Raw genomic sequence first — 19,213 nt, 5'->3', positions numbered from 1 at the left:
GTGCATCAAACTCGTTTTTTACCTGTTTCTTTTGCATGTCATAGCGTATAACTTGATTAGTCGATATATCCGCACCGTTTTCTTTGCGGCTACGTAACGGACTTGATTAATGTCATAATTCATAATCAAAACAGCTTCTGAAAAAGGGCACAGCCAATTAGTTCTCATTCCCGACGTATTTGTCCCGACTAGGTGAAAGAACTGTTGTGGCTACAGCAGAGTCCGTCACAGTAGCACCCGCAACCCAATGGTCTGTGGCGTTCTTAGGTTGCAGTAGCCGAAGACATCGCAGCAGTCGGGTGCAGACATCGCTTAGAGTCATCGCAACCTTCCGTATGTGGCGCTTGACTTGCCTCTTCTGCACTATCCTTATCACTATCACTGTTGCTTGCATCTCTAAGCGATGGAAACCCAGCAGACTCTGTCAACAGATGGGCTACAGACGGTCACCAAATGGGTTGAGGATCACAAACAGGCAAAACAATAATCGGGTGGCAAAACTCCTCGTGGGTATTTTATTAAGTCAAATGAGTGAACAAAAGAAGGCCTATTCACACGAACGCAACAGTTTCGCTCTTCCTCTCCAATATGCTAGTCTTTATGCGGCTAAAACTCCATGTCATTGAAGTCCTTGGTGCTCGTTCTTTACTCGTTCTGGCTGAGAATGACGTCCGCGGCCTTCTCGCCGACCATGTAAGTGGAAACGGCGGTGAAGGTACCAGGGATGCGAGGGTAGACGGAAGCATCCACAACTCTGAGACCCGCGACGCCGCGGACCCTGAAACTGGAGTCCAGGACGGCCATGGCGTCGTCGTCGGCGCCGATGGGGCAGGTGGACGAGGCGTGATGGCCCCAGGCGGCGTCCTTGACGTACTGCTTGACGGCATCGACACCGACGACGTCAGCGCCGGGGAGCTCCTCGGTGATGGGGACAAGCTGGCGGGTGAAGGCGTCACGGGCGAGCTCAACGGCCTCGGCCATGGCCTGAAGGTCAGCATCGTAGTCGCCGACGCCGGAGTCGAAGTAATTGTAGAGGATGTCAGGCATGTCAAGGGGGTCGGCGGAGCGGAGAGTGACGGCGCCGGCGGTGTTTCTGGGGTGGGACTTGAGGATGGCCCAGGTGAAGAAGTCGTGGTTGACGGTGGCGTTGTAGCTGTACTCGGGGAAGTAGCCGCGGAAGTTGACGGGGCCGCCGAACGTGAAGACATCCCACTCGTTGTTCTCGGTGGTGGTGGACTTGTAGAACATGGTCGCCGCCAGGCCGGGAGAGCTGTAGAGGCCGTGGTCGCCGAGGATGGGGTTCTCCCAGCGCGTGATGCAGGGGTCGTCCTGGCCGTAGAAGCCCCAGGTGCAGCCGTCGAGAGCAGTGAAGTTGGTGGGAGTGCGGCCCTGGACGGAGATCTCGTAGTGGTCCTGGAGGTTGGTGCCGACACCGGGAAGGTCCTTGACGACGGTGATGTTGAACTTCTCGAGCTCCTCCTTGGGACCGACACCGCTGAGCTTCAGGATCTGGGGGGAGTTGTAGGTTCCTCCGGAGATGATGATCTCCTTGGAAGCGGTGGCAGAGCCCTGGACACCCTCGCCGGCGTTGCGGGAGCGAGGGCTGGCGCGGTAGAGGTACTGACCGTCGAGGAACTCAACGCCGGTGGCCTTGGGGGGAGTGACATCGGTGTCGAAGACGACCTTGGTGACGTGGCAGTTCAGACGGACATCGAGGGGGTACTTCTGGGTGCCGTCGGCGTTCTTGGCGTCACGGACAGCGACGACGAACTCGCGAGAGCCAGTGCGGTGGGCCTCGTTCGTGGAAATGGGGATCTGGTTGTAACCGATGGAGGTGTCTCTGGTGTCGGAGGCGGAGTTGGCATCACCGGCAATGAGAGTAGCGAGGTTGATGACGGAGTCGGTCAGGTTGCCCAGGGCGAAGGCACCGCCGGTGAGCAGGCTGAGAAGCTGGGGGTCCTCGAGAACGATGCTGAGGGGAGCAGTCTCGGTGCTGAGCCAGCCGTCGTAGCCGTGGCCCTCCTGGGCGGGCAGAAGGTACTGGTTCTTCTCCATGCGCTCGAAGTAGGTGCGCATGTTGGCCGCGGACCAAGAGTCATCACCGGTGATCTCGGCAATGTGCTCAAAGTCGGAGTTGTGAGGGTAGACAGCGATGAGGGCGTTGTGAGCAGTGCAACCACCGAGAGTTCCAGCGCGAGGGTACAGAGTGCCCTTCATCGTGGAGCCCTCGGGCGGGCTGAGACCGGTGTAGACGCTGCCATCGGGAGTGTCGTACGAGGTCTTGAAGTCACGGGCCTGCTGGGTGTCGTCGGCGTAGTGACGGACGAAGAAGTCCCAGGACATGGCATCATCCTCGGTGACCTTGGCGTTGTAGGCCGGGATGGTGTAGTTCTCGTTCGCCGACTGGTCATCACCGGCCTCGATGAGGAGGGTCTTCTTGCCAGCGAGGGCGAGGCGGGCCGCGAGAGGGCCACCACCGGCACCGGAGCCGACGACGATGTACTCGTAGCCGGTCAGATCCTCTGCCGAGACGACGGTAGAAGAGGCGGCCAGAAGGCCGAAAAAGTGCGAGAACCTCATTGTGAAGAAGGCTTTCTTGGCGACGGTCCCTGGTAGCGAGTGGTCAGAATGCGACGTCGAAACGTGGGAGCATGGCTTGGGGTTGTGATATGCTGAAGACTTACCTGGTGTGTAAGGAGTGAAAAGGAATGTCTACCTGGTTGTTCTAGCTTCCATCTCCAAGCCGGCTCATCGTGGGATGGTCGGACTTTATACGCCATGATCGACAACACACATGCGCGCAAATTGCGATTGTCTGCCTCCCTAGAATCGAAGCTTCGTTGCAACCCTTCCACGCCGTCGATGGCCACAGCAGAAGACGCAGCCCCTTGTCGAGGCGTCCACATCGAGGCCTAGTTCCGTCGACCGCGTTATCCGACCATGCAGTCCGGGCTCAGTTCCGCGCCTTCTCCGCGTGGCGTCCGGGGTCGGCCCGCTAAGATGCAGGTGGTGACCACTCGCCTGCGGAATTCTTCATCAAGATGGGGATGACGACATCTGGAAGGTGTCGTATAACATTGGCATCGCCTCTTCCCTTGCTGTAATTCAGGGGACACTCCAATGCGTAAAGGGGGGTATCTCGCGCGGGGTGCAGAGTGTCCTCGCTGCAACACCGAATGGGACTACTGCCAAGTGTTTACACCTCGGTGTGAAGATGACTTGCTTGACTTGGACCTTGGTTGATTTACTGTTGGTGACCACTTACAACTCAGAGATGTGGTGTTGCATTCTTGAGTCAACTGGATCATCCGATCTCTTTCGTCCGTGAAGTTGAGTTTAGATTCGCATTCGCCCAGAGAGACACCCATCATCTGATGCGATTACAGTTCAGTAGACTCAGCGGGATCACCCCTTGCCGAAAGGACGACCCATGTTCCGGATGCCTGCAACCTCGGAGATTCAACGACAGGGCCCAGAATGCGTGGCAAGCGTGGAGGGCCCCCCTCATGGTGATCTTCAGTTTTTGACGACTTGCCGAGCTGTCTAGGCTGCCCCGTCTTGCCTGTTCAGTGTTGGCGGTCCACTAGTTTCGTCTTAGTGCTGGCCCCTCGCACTCCCTGGTCGCGAGGTTCGAGCGCCAAAATACGACCGCAGCCCTGATCACTGGTCACAGCTCCCCGCACATCAGTTGCGAAGCCCGTTCGTCTTGTTCGTTTGCGACATGGGTTTTCTCTCCATCCTGTCCACAAAGGCCATCCAAGCCGAGGCTAAACATGGGCCTTCGAATCTTCCCGACTTGATGCTCAACTGTCAGAGCGGACGAACAAGCCGATTCGAGAAAGCTGCCCCGAACCTGAACGCCTGATAGCTGTCAGATTTCAACTCTCGCCGGTATCCCCGGGCTCTGTCTTCCAACGGTCGCTAGGCTCATTCAGCCCTTTTTCATGTGATTACGTGTATCTGTTGGGGATTTTAGAATTGCGTCCTGCATTGCATGCGCGCATCTCAATACGACGGGATCTCAGCTGAAGCCCTGTCAGAAATCGAAAACCAACTCCTTTTTCGATGTCCTCTTTTAGCTTTGACGGAAAGGGGCTGGATGTCAGTGCAGCCATGCGCCCGTTGCCAAGTGAAGGTTGCGGCTCTGAGCCACGTTTTCGCATGGACGCCAATTTGATGTTCCGAGCTACTTGTGTTGCCAGTCAACAAGACAGAGCCAGCAGAATGGCCCGAATGTAATATCAAAGATGCGTGTTTGCGATGGCCCTACAGAACGCCACAAGGGCGCTAATAAATTGCTAGAGTGGCTCTGCGGCCGGCGATTTTGTAGCCGAATCAGGCCGGACACAGAGGCTCCACGAAAGCTCAAGCACTGTAAATAAGCTTAACTGACTCGATTCCGGTACCATTTGTTACTGTTTGATGGGAAGCGCAATCGCTGTTGTTTTCAATTGCGTTTGGCACTCTGTCTTTCAAGACTCGATGCATGTATTGGTACATGAATCTGCTGTAGAAGCTCAACCGCGGAATTGCCACTTTGCGACTGTATGTGCTTTTCAACATGAATGAAAGAATCCTACATCAGGCTGGGCATCTTCAAATGACAGCGGAACAGTTCCTCTCATCTCCACATCCCTAGGTGAGGCGTTCGGGAGGGAGGCTCCGGCGGCTCATCTGAACTCAGCGATCCATGTCCGCTCTGCCGTCCCACCCGAGTTCATCACGAACTCTCCGAAACTCCCCACTCGATCAAGCGAGAGACATAGCCCTAATTGACGCTAGCCAAAATATAATCACCTCTGCGGCGCCAGTTGTCAACGACCCGGGATTCCTCCCGATCCACAACCAAGCATTCTTAGTGTAGCGGTTATCATCCCAGCCTTCCATTCGAGAGAACCTGACAGCTGGGGACCGGGGTTCGACTCCCCGAGGATGCATTTCCTTTTGCTGTCTTGCTCTTCTGCATTGTGTGTTGTTGCGTTATTGAGTGCTTGGGGGTGTATGTGGGCGTGGGTGGTGCTTGGAGGTGTGATGCGGCAGACCACGGAGAACGTCAGTTACCCGACGGTACAGTGGATTGGGAAAGCTCTAAATTTTGTGACAGTCGGTGCCTGCTGGCTGGTGCCTTCCAAAAGTGTAACACTATCCTGCCAGAGCGATATTGACATTGATGATAACAATGACGGACAAGAGCGCCACCAACTAGGGATCACTCACTGCGACACGGGGCGGCGAAGGACGATGATGATAGACGACTAGAAGAAACAACGACGAGGAAGAATGACGGCTAAGAACAGGAAACGGCGGCAGAGGATATGACAACATAGGTACGATCGGATGGGCGTGGGAGACACCGATAGCGATGACGACCACAACACTGCAGAAGGAAAAGGAACTGAACCAACCTTCCTCTAATTGATACCAGCAACGATGAGTGATACAGCGCATTCGTCATTTATCTTGAGCCTGTTCAGTTGTGTTATCCGGGCAGAGTTGGAAGTGCGGCAATTAGCACAAGAAAACATCACGATGTGCGCACTCTATGTCCGTATGAGTATTCAGAAGGCCTAAACTGCCATTCATTCACCTTACAATCGACCTCAAAATTACATATTATCCCTCCTTCTAAATAGTGAACGTGCCATTCAGCCTCAAATCGCGACTACTCGCGCCAACCCACACGTCAAACTCTCCCTCTGGCAGCCGCCACTGCTGCGCGACAACGTCCCAGAAACTCAGATCCCTTCTCGCCAACTTGAACTCCACCGTTGCGCTCGCGCCCGCCTCGAGATACACCCTCTCAAACCCGCGGAGCTGCCTGATCGGCGTGCCGTCAACAGGGATGCCCACATACAGCTGCGCGACCTCATGACCCGTCACATCGCCCGTGTTCTGCACCTGCGCGGTGACGGAGTACACCTCCTCCCACAGCTGCGGGTGGCCGCCCTGCACGATCGCGATGCCCGCGTCCGGGAGGCCGGCGACGGGGCTGCCGACGGGGGACGAGGCGAGGGCCGAGTAGGCGAAGGTGGTGTACGACAGCCCGAAGCCGAACTCGTAGCGGGGCGCGATCTCGTCGTTGTCGAAGGCGCGGTAGTCGATGAAGAGGCCCTCGGAGAAGTCGTCCTGCGGGAAGGGGCCGGTCTCGGCGCTCGAGTTGAGCAGGGCGCCGAAGTCCTCCTCGGCGTGCGCGACGGTGTAGGGGAGGCGGCCGCTGGGGTTGACGTCGCCGTAGAGGATGTCGACGAGGGAGTTGCCGGATTCTTGGCCGGGCAGGCCGGCGAAGAGGACGGCTGTGACGTTGGGGTGGTCGACCCAGGCGTCGATGACTCTTGTTCCTGCTTGATGTTAGTCTAGTTCGGTGGATGACTATGTTAAGCGGAGGACTTACCAGCTGAGTGAAGAACGACAATGGTGTTGGGGCAGTTTGCCGCGACGTTGTTGACGAGGTTATCGCTGAAGTCGTCCTTCAGACTAGGACGATCGTATCCCTCAGATGCCCACGCATTGATAAACACAAAGCATGCTTCGGTGTTCACATAGGCCGGGCTCGGGTTCTCGGAGTAAAAGTCCCACTTGACAATACCCCCATCCGCAATGACGCGATCCTGGATGGCCTGGAAGGGGCTGATCACATACGGCGGGGTGGTAATACCTGAACCGCCGCCGGCAATGATGGTTCCGTTGTACGTGTTGATCTCGTCGGTGCCGAAGCCAGGGCCGTAGCTGGTGCTGGCCCATGGGCTCGGGGGAAGAGGAGCGTCATAGCCATAGACGGTCAGGAACTTGGGGCTCTTCAGGGGAAGAGTGCCGTTGATGTTCTTGACGAGCACAGTTCCGGCGGCACCGATCTCGCGGATAAGTGCCTTGTGTCCGTTCTGCACGTCCACGGGTGCGTGCTTCTGCAGGTTGGAGTAGACTCCGACCGCGGGGTAGTCGGCGCCGTCTTGGCCGGTATAGTACCACGCAGCCAAGATACGGGTGGCCATGTCCTCGATCCTCTCGTGTGTGACGCTGCCGTTGTTGACGGCTTCGACGAGGGAAGCACCCCAGAAGCCTTCGCTGGGCATCACGAGGTCAAGCCCTGCATTCGCGCTCGCTACGCCGGAATGCTACAACACCATCAGCAAACGATCTACAACTCTCCCAGAAGACAGACAAAGCACTTACCTGCGCGCCCCAGTCAGACACCAAGAACCCTTCAAACCCAAGCTCGCCCTTCAGCACGCCGTTGATCAGCTTCGAGTTCTGGCAGCCGTACGAGTTGTTGGACCGCTGGTACGAACACATCACCGACGCAGCCCCCTCGCGGATGGCGTCCATGAAGGGGAACACGTAGAGCTCGTGCAGGGTGCGGTCGTCGACATTGGAGCTCACGGCCTCGCCGAGCCCCGTCTCCGGGTTGCGGCGGTACTCCTGCTCGTTGAGGATCCAGTGCTTCGGGCACGCGATGGTGCCGGCGTCTTGCATGCCCTTGGTGATTTCGCCGACGCTGATGGAGGCGAGGTACGGGTCGTTGCTTGTGCCTTCCCAGTTTCGCCCGCCGCGGGCAATGCGGCCGAGGGGTCCGCCGACGGGGCCGAGACCGATGTTGATGCCCTAACATGTTCGTCAACGGGTCTGTGTCTTTGGTTGGGATGTCTGTGTTCTTACCTTGCCGCGGTACTCAGCACCGAGGGCCTCGCCGTATTGGTAGGACAGGTTGCGATCAAACGCGGCACCGAGATGAATGCCAGCTGGGAAGGCCGAGACGAACTCCTGCGCGCGCACGCCGTCTGGTCCGTCTTGTAGGCAGAGGGGCTCGATGCCGAGACGGGGAATGGAGCCGGTGTTGCCCGTGCAGAGACCCGTCCAGCCATGGGTGAAGTTGGCGAGCTCCTCGACGGTCATCTGCGTAGTGAGGGCCTTTGCGCGCTGGTAGGCCAACGCCCAGGCATCATTTGTAGTACCGTTTCCCACGGCTACGCGGTGTCAGCACGGAGACTGCCTTGCGTGAAGGCGGAGGAGATGATTACTTACGGGTGGGATAGACAGCAGGGCTCTGGCCGTAGTAAGGGTCTGTCTCTTTCGTGTACTCGCTCTGGGCGGCACAGAGTCGAAGACCCGCGAGGGCCGCCACGACGGTTGTAAGCACGACGTTCACCATGATGACGACGAGGAGAACTCAATGGTTTGACCGGGAAGAGTGCGCTGCTTGAGCTACCTACACCAATTTCTCGAGAATCCCAGCTACTTATTACTACTTGTCATGGCTCGGTTCGGGAGAAGACTCAACGACCGGCCGCCCTCTAGTCCCCCGCGCCGCTGCAACTTCAATCCTCTAGGCGCATACGCCGTCGGCCCTTCTCCAGAACCCACCCAGTCCCATGATCACAGCCAATTTTCCCCAAAGTCCCACCACGAGGTTCCCAATTCCAGCACTGAAATCCGAGGGGATGAGATCATCGAGGCTGCGAGCCTGCGAAGCCGGCCACTCGGACAAAGCTTTTCGGTAGTAGTCTGTCAAACCGGTAGTAGTTTGTGGGGTAGGTGTCATCCGAACGGTGCGGGGGAGGGGGTGCCAGCATCGCTTCTTTTGGCCCTGGAATGCCCATGGAGGCTCTTCGGCGGTATTCTGGGTGCATTCTGCAGAATAACCATACTGGCAGAGCACGCGGGGAATCGTGGGGAAGGGCACAGGGGTGGTTGAGTGGACTGTCGGGGGAATATCGCATGCCTGTTGGCGTGAGTCGAGGTGATGCCGTGATGTGGGAGTGCGGGGAAGGTCGTAAGATTGGTGGGCTGGTGTTGGTTGGTGACTGGGATTATGACGGGAAATACTTCGGCAAAGATGGGCTGTTTGCTCATCGTTGGCCCGAGGCAGCGCAGTGAAGCCTTGATTGGGGAGTCATTTAAGCTGGCATCGCCGATGGGGGAGCGGGGTTGATGGAGCTGGGTGGTTAAGTTGACCGCTTTAGGGTTGCGATGAGGGTATATCCGCTCCTTTGGGAGTGGCCCTGGTAAGAAAGTGTCGGTCTGGACTTTTGCCTTCGTTGAATTGATGTTGGATATTGGTCAGCGATTAAGAATCGCGCGAGGTTGAGGTGGTGTTCGCTCCTCGGCAGGAGTCACATCATCATGGTTCGCGAGGAACGGACCGATAACCACGTTGTGTGCCAGTACCGTGGTGATGAAATCTCATCATGGCCAAGTCGGAAAACCCGGATCGTCTTCATTCACAAAGGTGCAGGAGAATCCTCGCCGGGTCGGTCGTATCCCAGCTTCGGATAGGGAGCTGGGTACTTCCCATCGTCATCAGTCACCCAGTTGGGGTAGCCGAGGTCCTGCAGTAGTCGCATATCAGCCATATGTGCGGTTGTTCGGAGGGTTTTACTAACATATAATGGGTTTCCAGAAGTTCCGGCCCTTTTCAACTCTGTCGCCTCGTTCCACCACTCTACCTCGGGCCGGTGACGACGTTTACACCACATGCACCTGGGATCGATCTCGTCAGGGACGGTCGCGCCACACTTGCACCAGAACTGTTCAAACCAATCAGTACATGCCATCAAGTGATGGAAAGAAAAGGACTCACAGCGCGATCATGCTGATGATCGTGCAATAGTTTGGTGATAGGCTCGTCTGAATCATCCTCTGCCCAGCCCCCTTCAAACTCGGTGTGCTCGTTGTAATACCTACCCGCCTCACGGTCGAACTCTCTGGCACATTTCAGGCAGATCCAACGGCTGTAGACATTACAGTCACACCTCTCATTCAAATACTTCCCCTTAACTTCTTTCTCCTGCTTCTCGTCGCACAGCGGGCACAAGCACATGACATTGTAAGACTGACAAGGCTCATTGAGATGCGGCCGGCCAAATGAGTAGATAGAGCGGTTTGGCCAGCGCGGGTAGTCCCTGCACTCTTCACAAATGTTGATGCCGCACCTGACACACGGCAGTGCGCCCGTCTCGTCGCATTTGAGGTTGAAAAGTCTCACCTCAATGGGCTCGTCAAAGTCGATCCTGGGCTCTTGCTTGAGTTTGAGCTTCCAGTAGTGGATGCGGTGCGGGCCGGTGAAGTTTTGGCGTCGGGCTAGGCCGCGACCGTCGCAGAGACACGAGCGCTTGAGGCGGTCGAAGATGACGAGCGAGCCGAGGATGGAAGCGTGGTTGGAGCGGTTTGTGAGCGCGAGATGGAAGAGGTCTAGGGTCGAGACGTATTCGGTGAGGCTGGAGAGAATAGGGTAGGAGGAGATGAGGTTTGACAGGGATGGTGGTTCGTCGGCCATTGTTGGATCTCGGGCTGCGATGAATCGAGAAAAAGCGATGATGCGTCTTGTGTTCAATGGTTGGTGCAGCTCTGCGGACTTCAAATGGCTGACTTGATCAGACTAGTTGGTAAAATGATCGTGATGAAGTGAAGTCAGTCATGAGTGGCGGTGCTGCTGCCTGATGGCGGAGACATTGCGCATCGTCCCATGTTTCTTGGCGGAGCCACTTAGTCGATCCATGCTTCAGCCTCTGTTGCTCGGATGTGTGGCTTGGCATGGTTAAAACATCGGATTATGTGACATCATTTGGGAACTGGCAGCCGGATTCAGCAATCGGGCAATTGTGGTTGTTATTCTGGCGAGTCGTATCACATCCTTGTTCACTCCGTGAGACAAACTTGATCAAAAATGGCTCGACCCCTCGCATCCATGGATGCTTGATAGAAACGTTTGGAGACGAATAACGAGACACAAGAAGCCAGTGCCATTTTTATTAAAACTGCCTTAGAGGCTGCAATGTTCACAGCCCAGGGAAACGAGTGTGCATATCAAGCTGCGAGTAAGACCTCGGGACGTTAACTCGCATAGGATGACTACCCACACTTTGCGTTTCACTCACCGTCGAAGGCTTTCCAAATCTACCAAAGCACACGCCAAGTTCGTCAACAAATCAAGGGAGATGGGAGAAGTCTTTTGAAAAGTAGCTTGACACAAGTTAACTTCTGCTGTTTCCACCTGGTCGCTATTTGGCACAAATATTGAATAAACGGTCAGTCGGACACGCAGAGCTACTCGGTAAAACTTCTGTGCACTTCTTGTTCGGTGCAAGATGAAAGCCAACTGTGGAGGAATCAATAGGAAGCCCAATATCTCGCAGCATATTTTTCATAGCTGAAATTTGAGGACGGTGAAAGTGACCGCGGAAGCGAGTTTCAAATCATTGAACAAAACACATACATCGATGATGTGGCCTGGCACGTACATCTCCATGGAGCCTCTAAGGATCTTGCACCATGTCCATATGAAATACCCGATAATCTCCATAGCTGTTTGAACCCGATGCCTTGATTTGTGCAGTCATGTTGCGATGCACAGTCTGCTTCAAACGGATCCTTTTAGTTGCAATTGCAATACACGCTGGGAACATCAATTAGCTCATCGAGTATGCCAGAGATCAGGGAAAATACGCCTACTTGGACTGAGAAACGGAGCAGCTGTCAAACGTGCCACTCTGTTTCGAACACTACTCCGATGAATCAGCAATGAATCCTACCATGGCTTGGTAGTGTTTGCACTCACGTCTCCAGGGCACCCGCTCTTGCAAGCGTCCTCAGTATCGTACATCCCCCCAGTCCAGGCAAAAGCGGCGAGGGGCGAGGCGACGAGCAACAAGAGAATGGGAGACTTCATTGTGGATGGATGGATTGGTCATTTTGCAAATCTTCCTAAAATTTGGTTGATAGATGATAGGGGGTAAACGGGTGAAATGATGATGAGAGATGCGAGTAGGAAATGTAAAAGCGACGGCGGTCAGTCGGGCTCCTTATATATTCATCGAAAGGAACTCGTCTCCTGAGAACTATAGGGCTGGCTTTCCCAAGTTGTTGTGATCTGCGGGTTCACGGCAATCAATGAACTATAACACAAGCTAATACACCTGCTGCTGCAACGGAGGCTGTGCTGTCCATGTCTTTCTCAGGCTCCCAACCCTTCCCGTCTCTCTGTATAAAACCGAAACTGAAACCTCAAAAGCATGAAACAACACTACAAACTCCAGCAAAGGTTCACCCCAACAACATGACAGAAGATGAATTTATGGGGAATAGGCTGACACCATACATGCAAGGCCACTGAGGGTTACTTGATTTTGCCTGAGAACGGCGTGGGGTTAATTAATGTCGTATGAGTTGGAAAACTATTGCAGTTGCAGTGACCGCTGCAACAGGTAACGATAGCAAAGGGCACGTTACCATGCGGTATATTTGGCGCTGGCACGTGGTTTTCACTTGACCCGTGCTGTGCGGACATGCCGAGTGGGTTGGGGGGATAAAACATGCCCAAGAAACTTAGGAGTAATAAGAGTTCCCATTCTGTTTTCGGTGTCGGTTAAAAATATCATACGAACAAAAGCGAGACCGAAAGTACTCTGTATCGTCCGGGGGTCGTCTTACTTTTCGCCCAGGCTTACGAAGCGAGCGGAACGTCTTCCGACAGCAGTTCGCCGGGGATATGCCACCATCATCTTAATATCAGAAAGGATTTCGCATTATCGATGAACTTCTACACTTGCCGATTCATGTTTTTACGGGAGGGTTGTTACAATAGATACGCGAAAAATCAGAAGGTTTGGCAATAATGATCCCGTTGTCATTGTCTTCCATTCAGTAGCACCAAAGAATTTCGTTCCCAACACTCTAAGTGTGGCTGGGCCGTAAGGCATGGTGGCTCTATCAGTCGCGGGCTGATTAGTGCAACGATTATGCAGAAGAGTCCCAGACGAGTAGTAATGAAATGCAGCCAATCAACTATGTGTCTGGCGTAGCTTCTGTATTCTCAGAATCCTTTCAGCAGGCAGCAGTAGGCTTCAAACTATGTATAGATATCTATATAGGTATATACCTATATAATCTATAGGTATAGAGGGATATTTAAGTAAGCATTAAGTAAATATAAGTAGTAAATAAAGCTTTTTTATTTAGATATTAAGTATATAAGTAAAAACTATAATTTAGGTTTTAAATAATAGTTTATTTTATAAATATAATGTATTTAAAAAAGGTTTAGAGAGAAATTAAAGTTTCAATCAAAATATTAAAACTATATAAAAAGTAAATTATATTATTATAATGTATTATTAATTTCTAATGATAAGAAATTATTATAATCTGTTTTTGTATAGTTTTTTTTAGCTATTTAATCACTTTTTTATTTTTTAATTATTTTTCTAATTTAATAATAATAAAACATTTTTATAAATTTATAAATTTTATTATAATATTTATAAACTAAACAATAATATTTAAAAGGTTTAGTTTAGTTTATTTATAAAATTTAACATTTAATTAAATAGTTTAATAAGCTTTATATTTAAGATTTTTAATTTATTAAGTTTTAAATGTTATTATTATTACTTAAGATACTAATAATATTTAAAATATATTTAATAATAAATTTATATATAATAGTATAGAAGTTTTTAATATTAAGAATTTTATATTAAAACATTTAATAGGTTAATATATTTTAGTTTTTATTTAGTTTATAACATATAAAGTTTTTTAAAATAAAAAGCTTTAAATAAAAGAATAGAATGAGTTTTAATATTTATTATAAATTATAAAAAGAAATTGAAAGAACATTATTTTATGTTTTTTATTAAGATATATATAGTAATAAATATATTAATTAAAACTAAATATACACTCAAAAACATCTTTCTAAAATAGTACAAAAATAGTTATAAATTATATTATCAAAATTATAGTATTTTAGATATTAAGTTAACATGTTTTAGAAATCTTAAATTAATTGTTTAGTAAAATAGATTTTTATAGATTTAGTTATATTTCTAAAAAGAAAAATAATATAACATTTATATTCTTTTAAAAAATTATAAATAATATTATTTAGTTTTTAAGATAAAGTATTTATTTATTTTTAAAAATATATATTAGTATAATAATTATAAAAGAATTATTATGTTAATAATTATAATAAGTTATTATAGTTACAATTATTATAATAGATTATTATAATAATACTAGAAATATAATAATAAATCTATTTTTTAGCATCTTAAACTATTAAAACTATTAAACTATAAATAGATCTATAAGCTTTATTTAAATTAGTTTTAAAATTCTATAGAATATCTTTATAATATTTCTTAACATAAATTTAAATAAACTTAACTTTAGCTGTCTGTTTGAAGAAACTAAAATAAAATTTATAAATATTATAAAATCTTAAACTATTATTTATTAAATTTAATATTAATACAAAAGAGAAAAATAATAAAGATATATAAAGAAACTACTGTTATTTTTATAGTAATTAATATTTCTTTAGTTTTATTATCATTATTTACATTACTTTTTAAAAAGTTAATATTTAAAATAAATTGTTATTATTATTAAACTTTTTAATAATTTCTAACTATTTTATTGAATAATTATTCTAAATTTTCATACAAATCATCATATGAATAATATTAATAGATAAGATTTAATTTAAAATATTTATCATAATAATAAAATGTGTAGAGATGTTACAAATTACTTAAATTTAATATTATTTAGCATTCATTTAGCTTAAATAAATAATTATGAATATAATTTATAGATTAAGCTTAAATTAAAGCTTAAAACTTAAAAATATAAATTAATATTAGTATAATCAAGTTTTAATATATGTTTATATTCATAATTAGATATTTAAAATATGTTTTAAAGTCTTTATTTTTATTTTTATTCTAAAAGCTTAAGAATTATATAGATTATATTAAATTAGTTTTAATTTTAAATATAAAATAATCAGTCGAAATGAAAATAAATAATAACAAAAATAGAAAATAAGAAATAAAATGGCTTATTATAGTAATTATTCTTATAAATATTAATATATTTCTTTATTTTAATTTAGCTTTTTAAGTTTAATATCTTATTTAGATATTAATTTATGAAGGTTTTATCATTCAATTAACTTTTAAGATTTCTATTCTATAAAATAGAAATAGCTTATTATTCTATTAAGGCTTATTATGATAATATAATATCTTTAGTGTTTTATTTATTATTAATACATAATATGTATTATATAAAAGTATTTCTTATAAATATATAAATAATTTTAAAATAGTTATATAGGTTTTAAGTTACAAAGTTAATAATATAAATAAGATATTAAATATAAATAGTTATTAATAATATCTTATTAAATATAGATCTATAAAACATAAATAAGATCTTAAGTTTAAAATTAGAAATATCATTTATAGAAATATAGTTAAATTTCAATATACTTTTTATTAAAATCTTTTAGAAAGTATTAATAATTATATTAGCTATATCCTTTATAGTATAGTTTCTTATAATACTAAATATATTAAAAAGATAGAATAACATTTTTAATTTTTATTTATAAAGTAAATTTTAGTATGAAATAATATATATTTCTAATTTAACATTATTTATATCTTAATTATTAAAGATATTTGTAAACTAAACATAAGTTTATAAAATTGTTTTATTTAAATAGCTAAAGCTTTAATTTTAAGACTTTTAGCTATTATTATAAAACTAATAACATTCATTTTTAGTTTATAAAACTAATAAAAAGATTAAAAATTAATTTTGAAATAGAGTCAAAAGATATACTATTGTTAATAAAATAATAACGAAATATTCTATTTAATTAAATAGATTTATCTCTTTTCTTAATAAACTAAAAAGTAAAATATAATTATTATAATGATTAATATTCATAACTTAGATAGTTTTGATAATTTATAAATAAATTATCCTTTTATTATGTTATATTTAAGAAAATATTAAAATATTATATTACGTTTTAAAATATATTAACTTATAATAATAGTGATATATTAAGCTAATCTTATAATTAGCTATATTAAGATAAATAAAAAGAGAATTATGTATATTATGAATAAAATAGGGAATATTATGTTATTCTTTTATTTTTTTATAAAACTCAGTTTAGATACTTATTTATTTATCATCTTTATTAAAGATTTTATTTATTTTCTTTAGGTATATATTAAAGCTAAATAAAAACTAAAAGCTGTAAATATTATTCTTTATTTTTTTTTTTTTTTTATAATATTAAGTTTATTATTATTATTTAAGAAGAATAATAGTCTTATTAAAAAGAATAATTAAGCTGTTATAAATAAGCTTATGTTTAGTAAAAAGGTTTATAGAGAACAAAGAGGATACATTTTTAAGAGGGGTATATATAATATATAAATTAGTAATATATTTTATTTATATAAATAAAATAATAATAAAGAAAAAGCTCAATTAAAAGAAATTATTATAATAGATTATTATAAATATAAAATATTATAATATTTAGTAATAAACTTAAATAATTATTAGTTTATTTATAAACATACCTAAGCTATAAGTATTTATTGTAGTAATAATAAAGTATATATCCTTTTTATTCTTTAGTAAATTTTAAAAATAATAATACTATTTTAATTATTAAAACATATTTTATTAATATTAGCTTTATTAAGTTAGTATTTAAGAGACAATAAGCCTTTTAAAACCTCTATATATTAATAAATAAAGTTATAATAATAATTTCTTAGTTGAAATATAATAAAAATAATTACTAATAAATTTATATTATTAACTTTTTTAGTAATAAAAACTACTATAAAGACTAAAAATAACATATTATTATAGTTAGTAAAAAAGAATAAAAACACAAGCTTATAAATAGTATTATAGTTTTACTAAAAGAATAAAAAAATAATAAATGTTATAAAAAGATATCATTATTAATACAAAATACTCATGCTATTACTACTTCGATAGTAAATAAGAGAATAACTATATATAAATAGAAGTTAAGATTTAATATAAATAATATAAGTACTTTAAGAAATAGAAAAACTAATAAAACATAATAAATAATAAAATTCAAAAGTAGCTATTTATATAGTTTATAAAGGAAATATTATAATTTGTCTATTTAGATTTATAATCTTAGTGAATGTAATATATTTATTATAACTAGTTATAAAGTTATATTTAATTATAATATTTAAAAATACATAGTAATTATTATAAGAGATATGTTTATTTATATTAATAAATATAAATTTATATATTATTTATATAAAGAAAGTTGTATTATAATTAAAAGATATAGATTCTATGAAATAGTCTATAGAATCTATGAGTTTATACAAACTATAAATATAAAACTAAATATTTTAGTATAAACTATTATAATATAATATTAGCTTTATTATAAAAGAAACATTAAGCTATAATGAATTAAAACTTTTAATCTTAATTTTCTATTTGATCTAAAATGTATTATTTATTTTAAAAACATTATATTTCTTTTTTAAGGTTTTTCCTCAAAGGAAATTTAAAAAAGAGTAAATAATAAAAGAAAATGATAAAGTCTTTGTATTTTACTAAATAAGAGTTTGAAATAGAAAGTATCTCTCGTTAAATTAAAATTAATATTAGCTAAAGTTTATAAGTTTTCTAAACAAAGCTTAAAAGTTTTATATAATTAAGTGAAATATTATTTATTTTATTTTAAAATCTCATAAAACTAAAAGATTTAATTTAATTTATATTTTTTTAATACTAACTGTTTTAATAATATTTTAAATTTACTTATAAACTATAATGTTCTATAAATATTAGTAAGATTTAATTAAGTTACTAATTACATATTTCAATAGATTTTTAATTTAAATATACATTATATTCAAAATTCTAATTTATATTAGCTTAATGTTTATATAAATTAATATTAATATATTTAATTATTTTATATACTAAAGAAAGCTTTTAAGACTTTAAAATATAGCTTGTTTAATATCATTATTTTAGAACTACTATAAAATATAAATAAAAAAGATTTCTGTATTTATAAAAGAGTTTTAAGCTAAAAAAAGCTATATTTTAAGTTAAATAATATTTGTATTTAATAAATATCAAACGCTAAATATGTAAAGAATTATATTTAAATTACAAGTTTATTATTTCTTTAAATATAAATTCTAAAAAGCTAATATTTTAAATTAACACAAAATAAAATTTAACCAAAATGTATAATATTATTACAAAATATTAACAGCTTTTACATTATAATAAAAAGTATTATCTATTTTATTTTAAATTTTAGTAAAATTAAAAAGTTTAATGTAATTAATTTTACTTATAATACTAACTATTTTAATTTTGTTTTAAATCTATTTATGAATTAAAATATAAAATAGGAATTATTAGTTTTATATATAGGTTATAGATAAATATTCTTTCTTTTAAAAATAAATATACTTTATTTTTAAATTCTAAGTTTTAGTAAATTTATTAAATCTCTTTTAAGTCTTTGTTTTATATTATATTTCTTATTTCTGTTTTAAGAAATAGAAATGTTCTTTTAACCTTTTTATTTAATTTTTATTAGATCTGATATTTCAAAATCTCTATTAAATAACTATGAAATATATTCCTTTTAATGTAACAAAACCTTGAATTCAAGTATAATTCTCTCTATTATAAAGTTTACTAATTATTTAAAGGATATTAAATAATTTCTATAAAACAAAATTAAAAAAAATAGCTTCAGCTAAAATAGTTTTAATATTATTAATTATAAAGTTTAAAATGTTCAAAATTAATTATTAAAATCTATTAAAACTAGTTAATATAATGGAAAAATCTTTAAAATAAAAAAAAGCATATATATTTAACAATATGTAATATAACTTTTATTTTCGTTTTGAGAAATATATTTTCTATTTATTTTTTATTTTTTGTTCTTGTTTTTATAATTTAAAATATTTATAAGTTAGCTAAAAATCTTTCAGTTATTTTTATTAAGTTTAGAGAAATAAATATCTTTTTATAAAGTATTTTAATTAGTTTTAATAATTTTGTTTTTTAGAGATTATAATATTAAATATTTATATTTTAAAAAGAAATTTAAAAAGAAATATTAAAAAATAATAGAATAAAATAGTAAATTAATATTAGTTTTATACATAAATCTATTAAATCTATATATATATATATATAATATAGCAAATTTAAAATAAATATTTGTAGTAATATAAAAATCCAATTTATTATAGCTATAAAAACTAATATTAATAATAATATTATCATTAAAATATATGAAATAATTAAGGATTAAACTAAAAAGAATATTAGCTTTCATTTATGTTAAGTAATATTTAATATCTTT

At 40.9% G+C, this 19,213-nt stretch overlaps 3 protein-coding genes across 3 annotated transcripts; all 3 read right to left on the bottom strand.

Annotated features, from left to right (window-relative positions):
* Positions 1-645: 645 nt before the first annotated feature.
* betA-7 (Oxygen-dependent choline dehydrogenase) lies at positions 646-2,580 on the bottom strand (the record flags this gene model as incomplete). Its single annotated transcript, XM_037322509.1, has 1 exon — positions 646-2,580. One exon carries the CDS (start codon positions 2,578-2,580, stop codon positions 646-648), a length of 1,935 nt encoding a protein of 644 aa, XP_037179074.1.
* Positions 2,581-5,625: 3,045 nt separating this feature from the next.
* bglM-1 (putative beta-glucosidase M) lies at positions 5,626-8,146 on the bottom strand (the record flags this gene model as incomplete). Its single annotated transcript, XM_037322508.1, has 5 exons — positions 5,626-6,338; positions 6,392-7,112; positions 7,171-7,599; positions 7,654-7,961; positions 8,020-8,146. 5 exons carry the CDS (start codon positions 8,144-8,146, stop codon positions 5,626-5,628), a joined length of 2,298 nt encoding a protein of 765 aa, XP_037179898.1.
* Positions 8,147-9,215: 1,069 nt separating this feature from the next.
* Positions 9,216-10,270, bottom strand: CGCA056_v007258 (uncharacterized protein; the record flags this gene model as incomplete). The annotated part of the gene is made up of 3 exons (XM_037322507.1): positions 9,216-9,323; positions 9,378-9,521; positions 9,575-10,270. 3 exons carry the CDS (start codon positions 10,268-10,270, stop codon positions 9,216-9,218), a joined length of 948 nt encoding a protein of 315 aa, XP_037179899.1.
* Positions 10,271-19,213: the final 8,943 nt, after the last annotated feature.

Source organism: Colletotrichum aenigma (genome assembly GCF_013390185.1).
Source record: "Colletotrichum aenigma strain Cg56 chromosome Unknown KSG_Cg56_contig04, whole genome shotgun sequence".
Lineage (NCBI taxonomy): Eukaryota > Fungi > Ascomycota > Sordariomycetes > Glomerellales > Glomerellaceae > Colletotrichum > Colletotrichum aenigma.
Note: the sequence above shows the minus strand (reverse complement) of the source record. Positions and strands in the feature narration are given on the sequence as shown.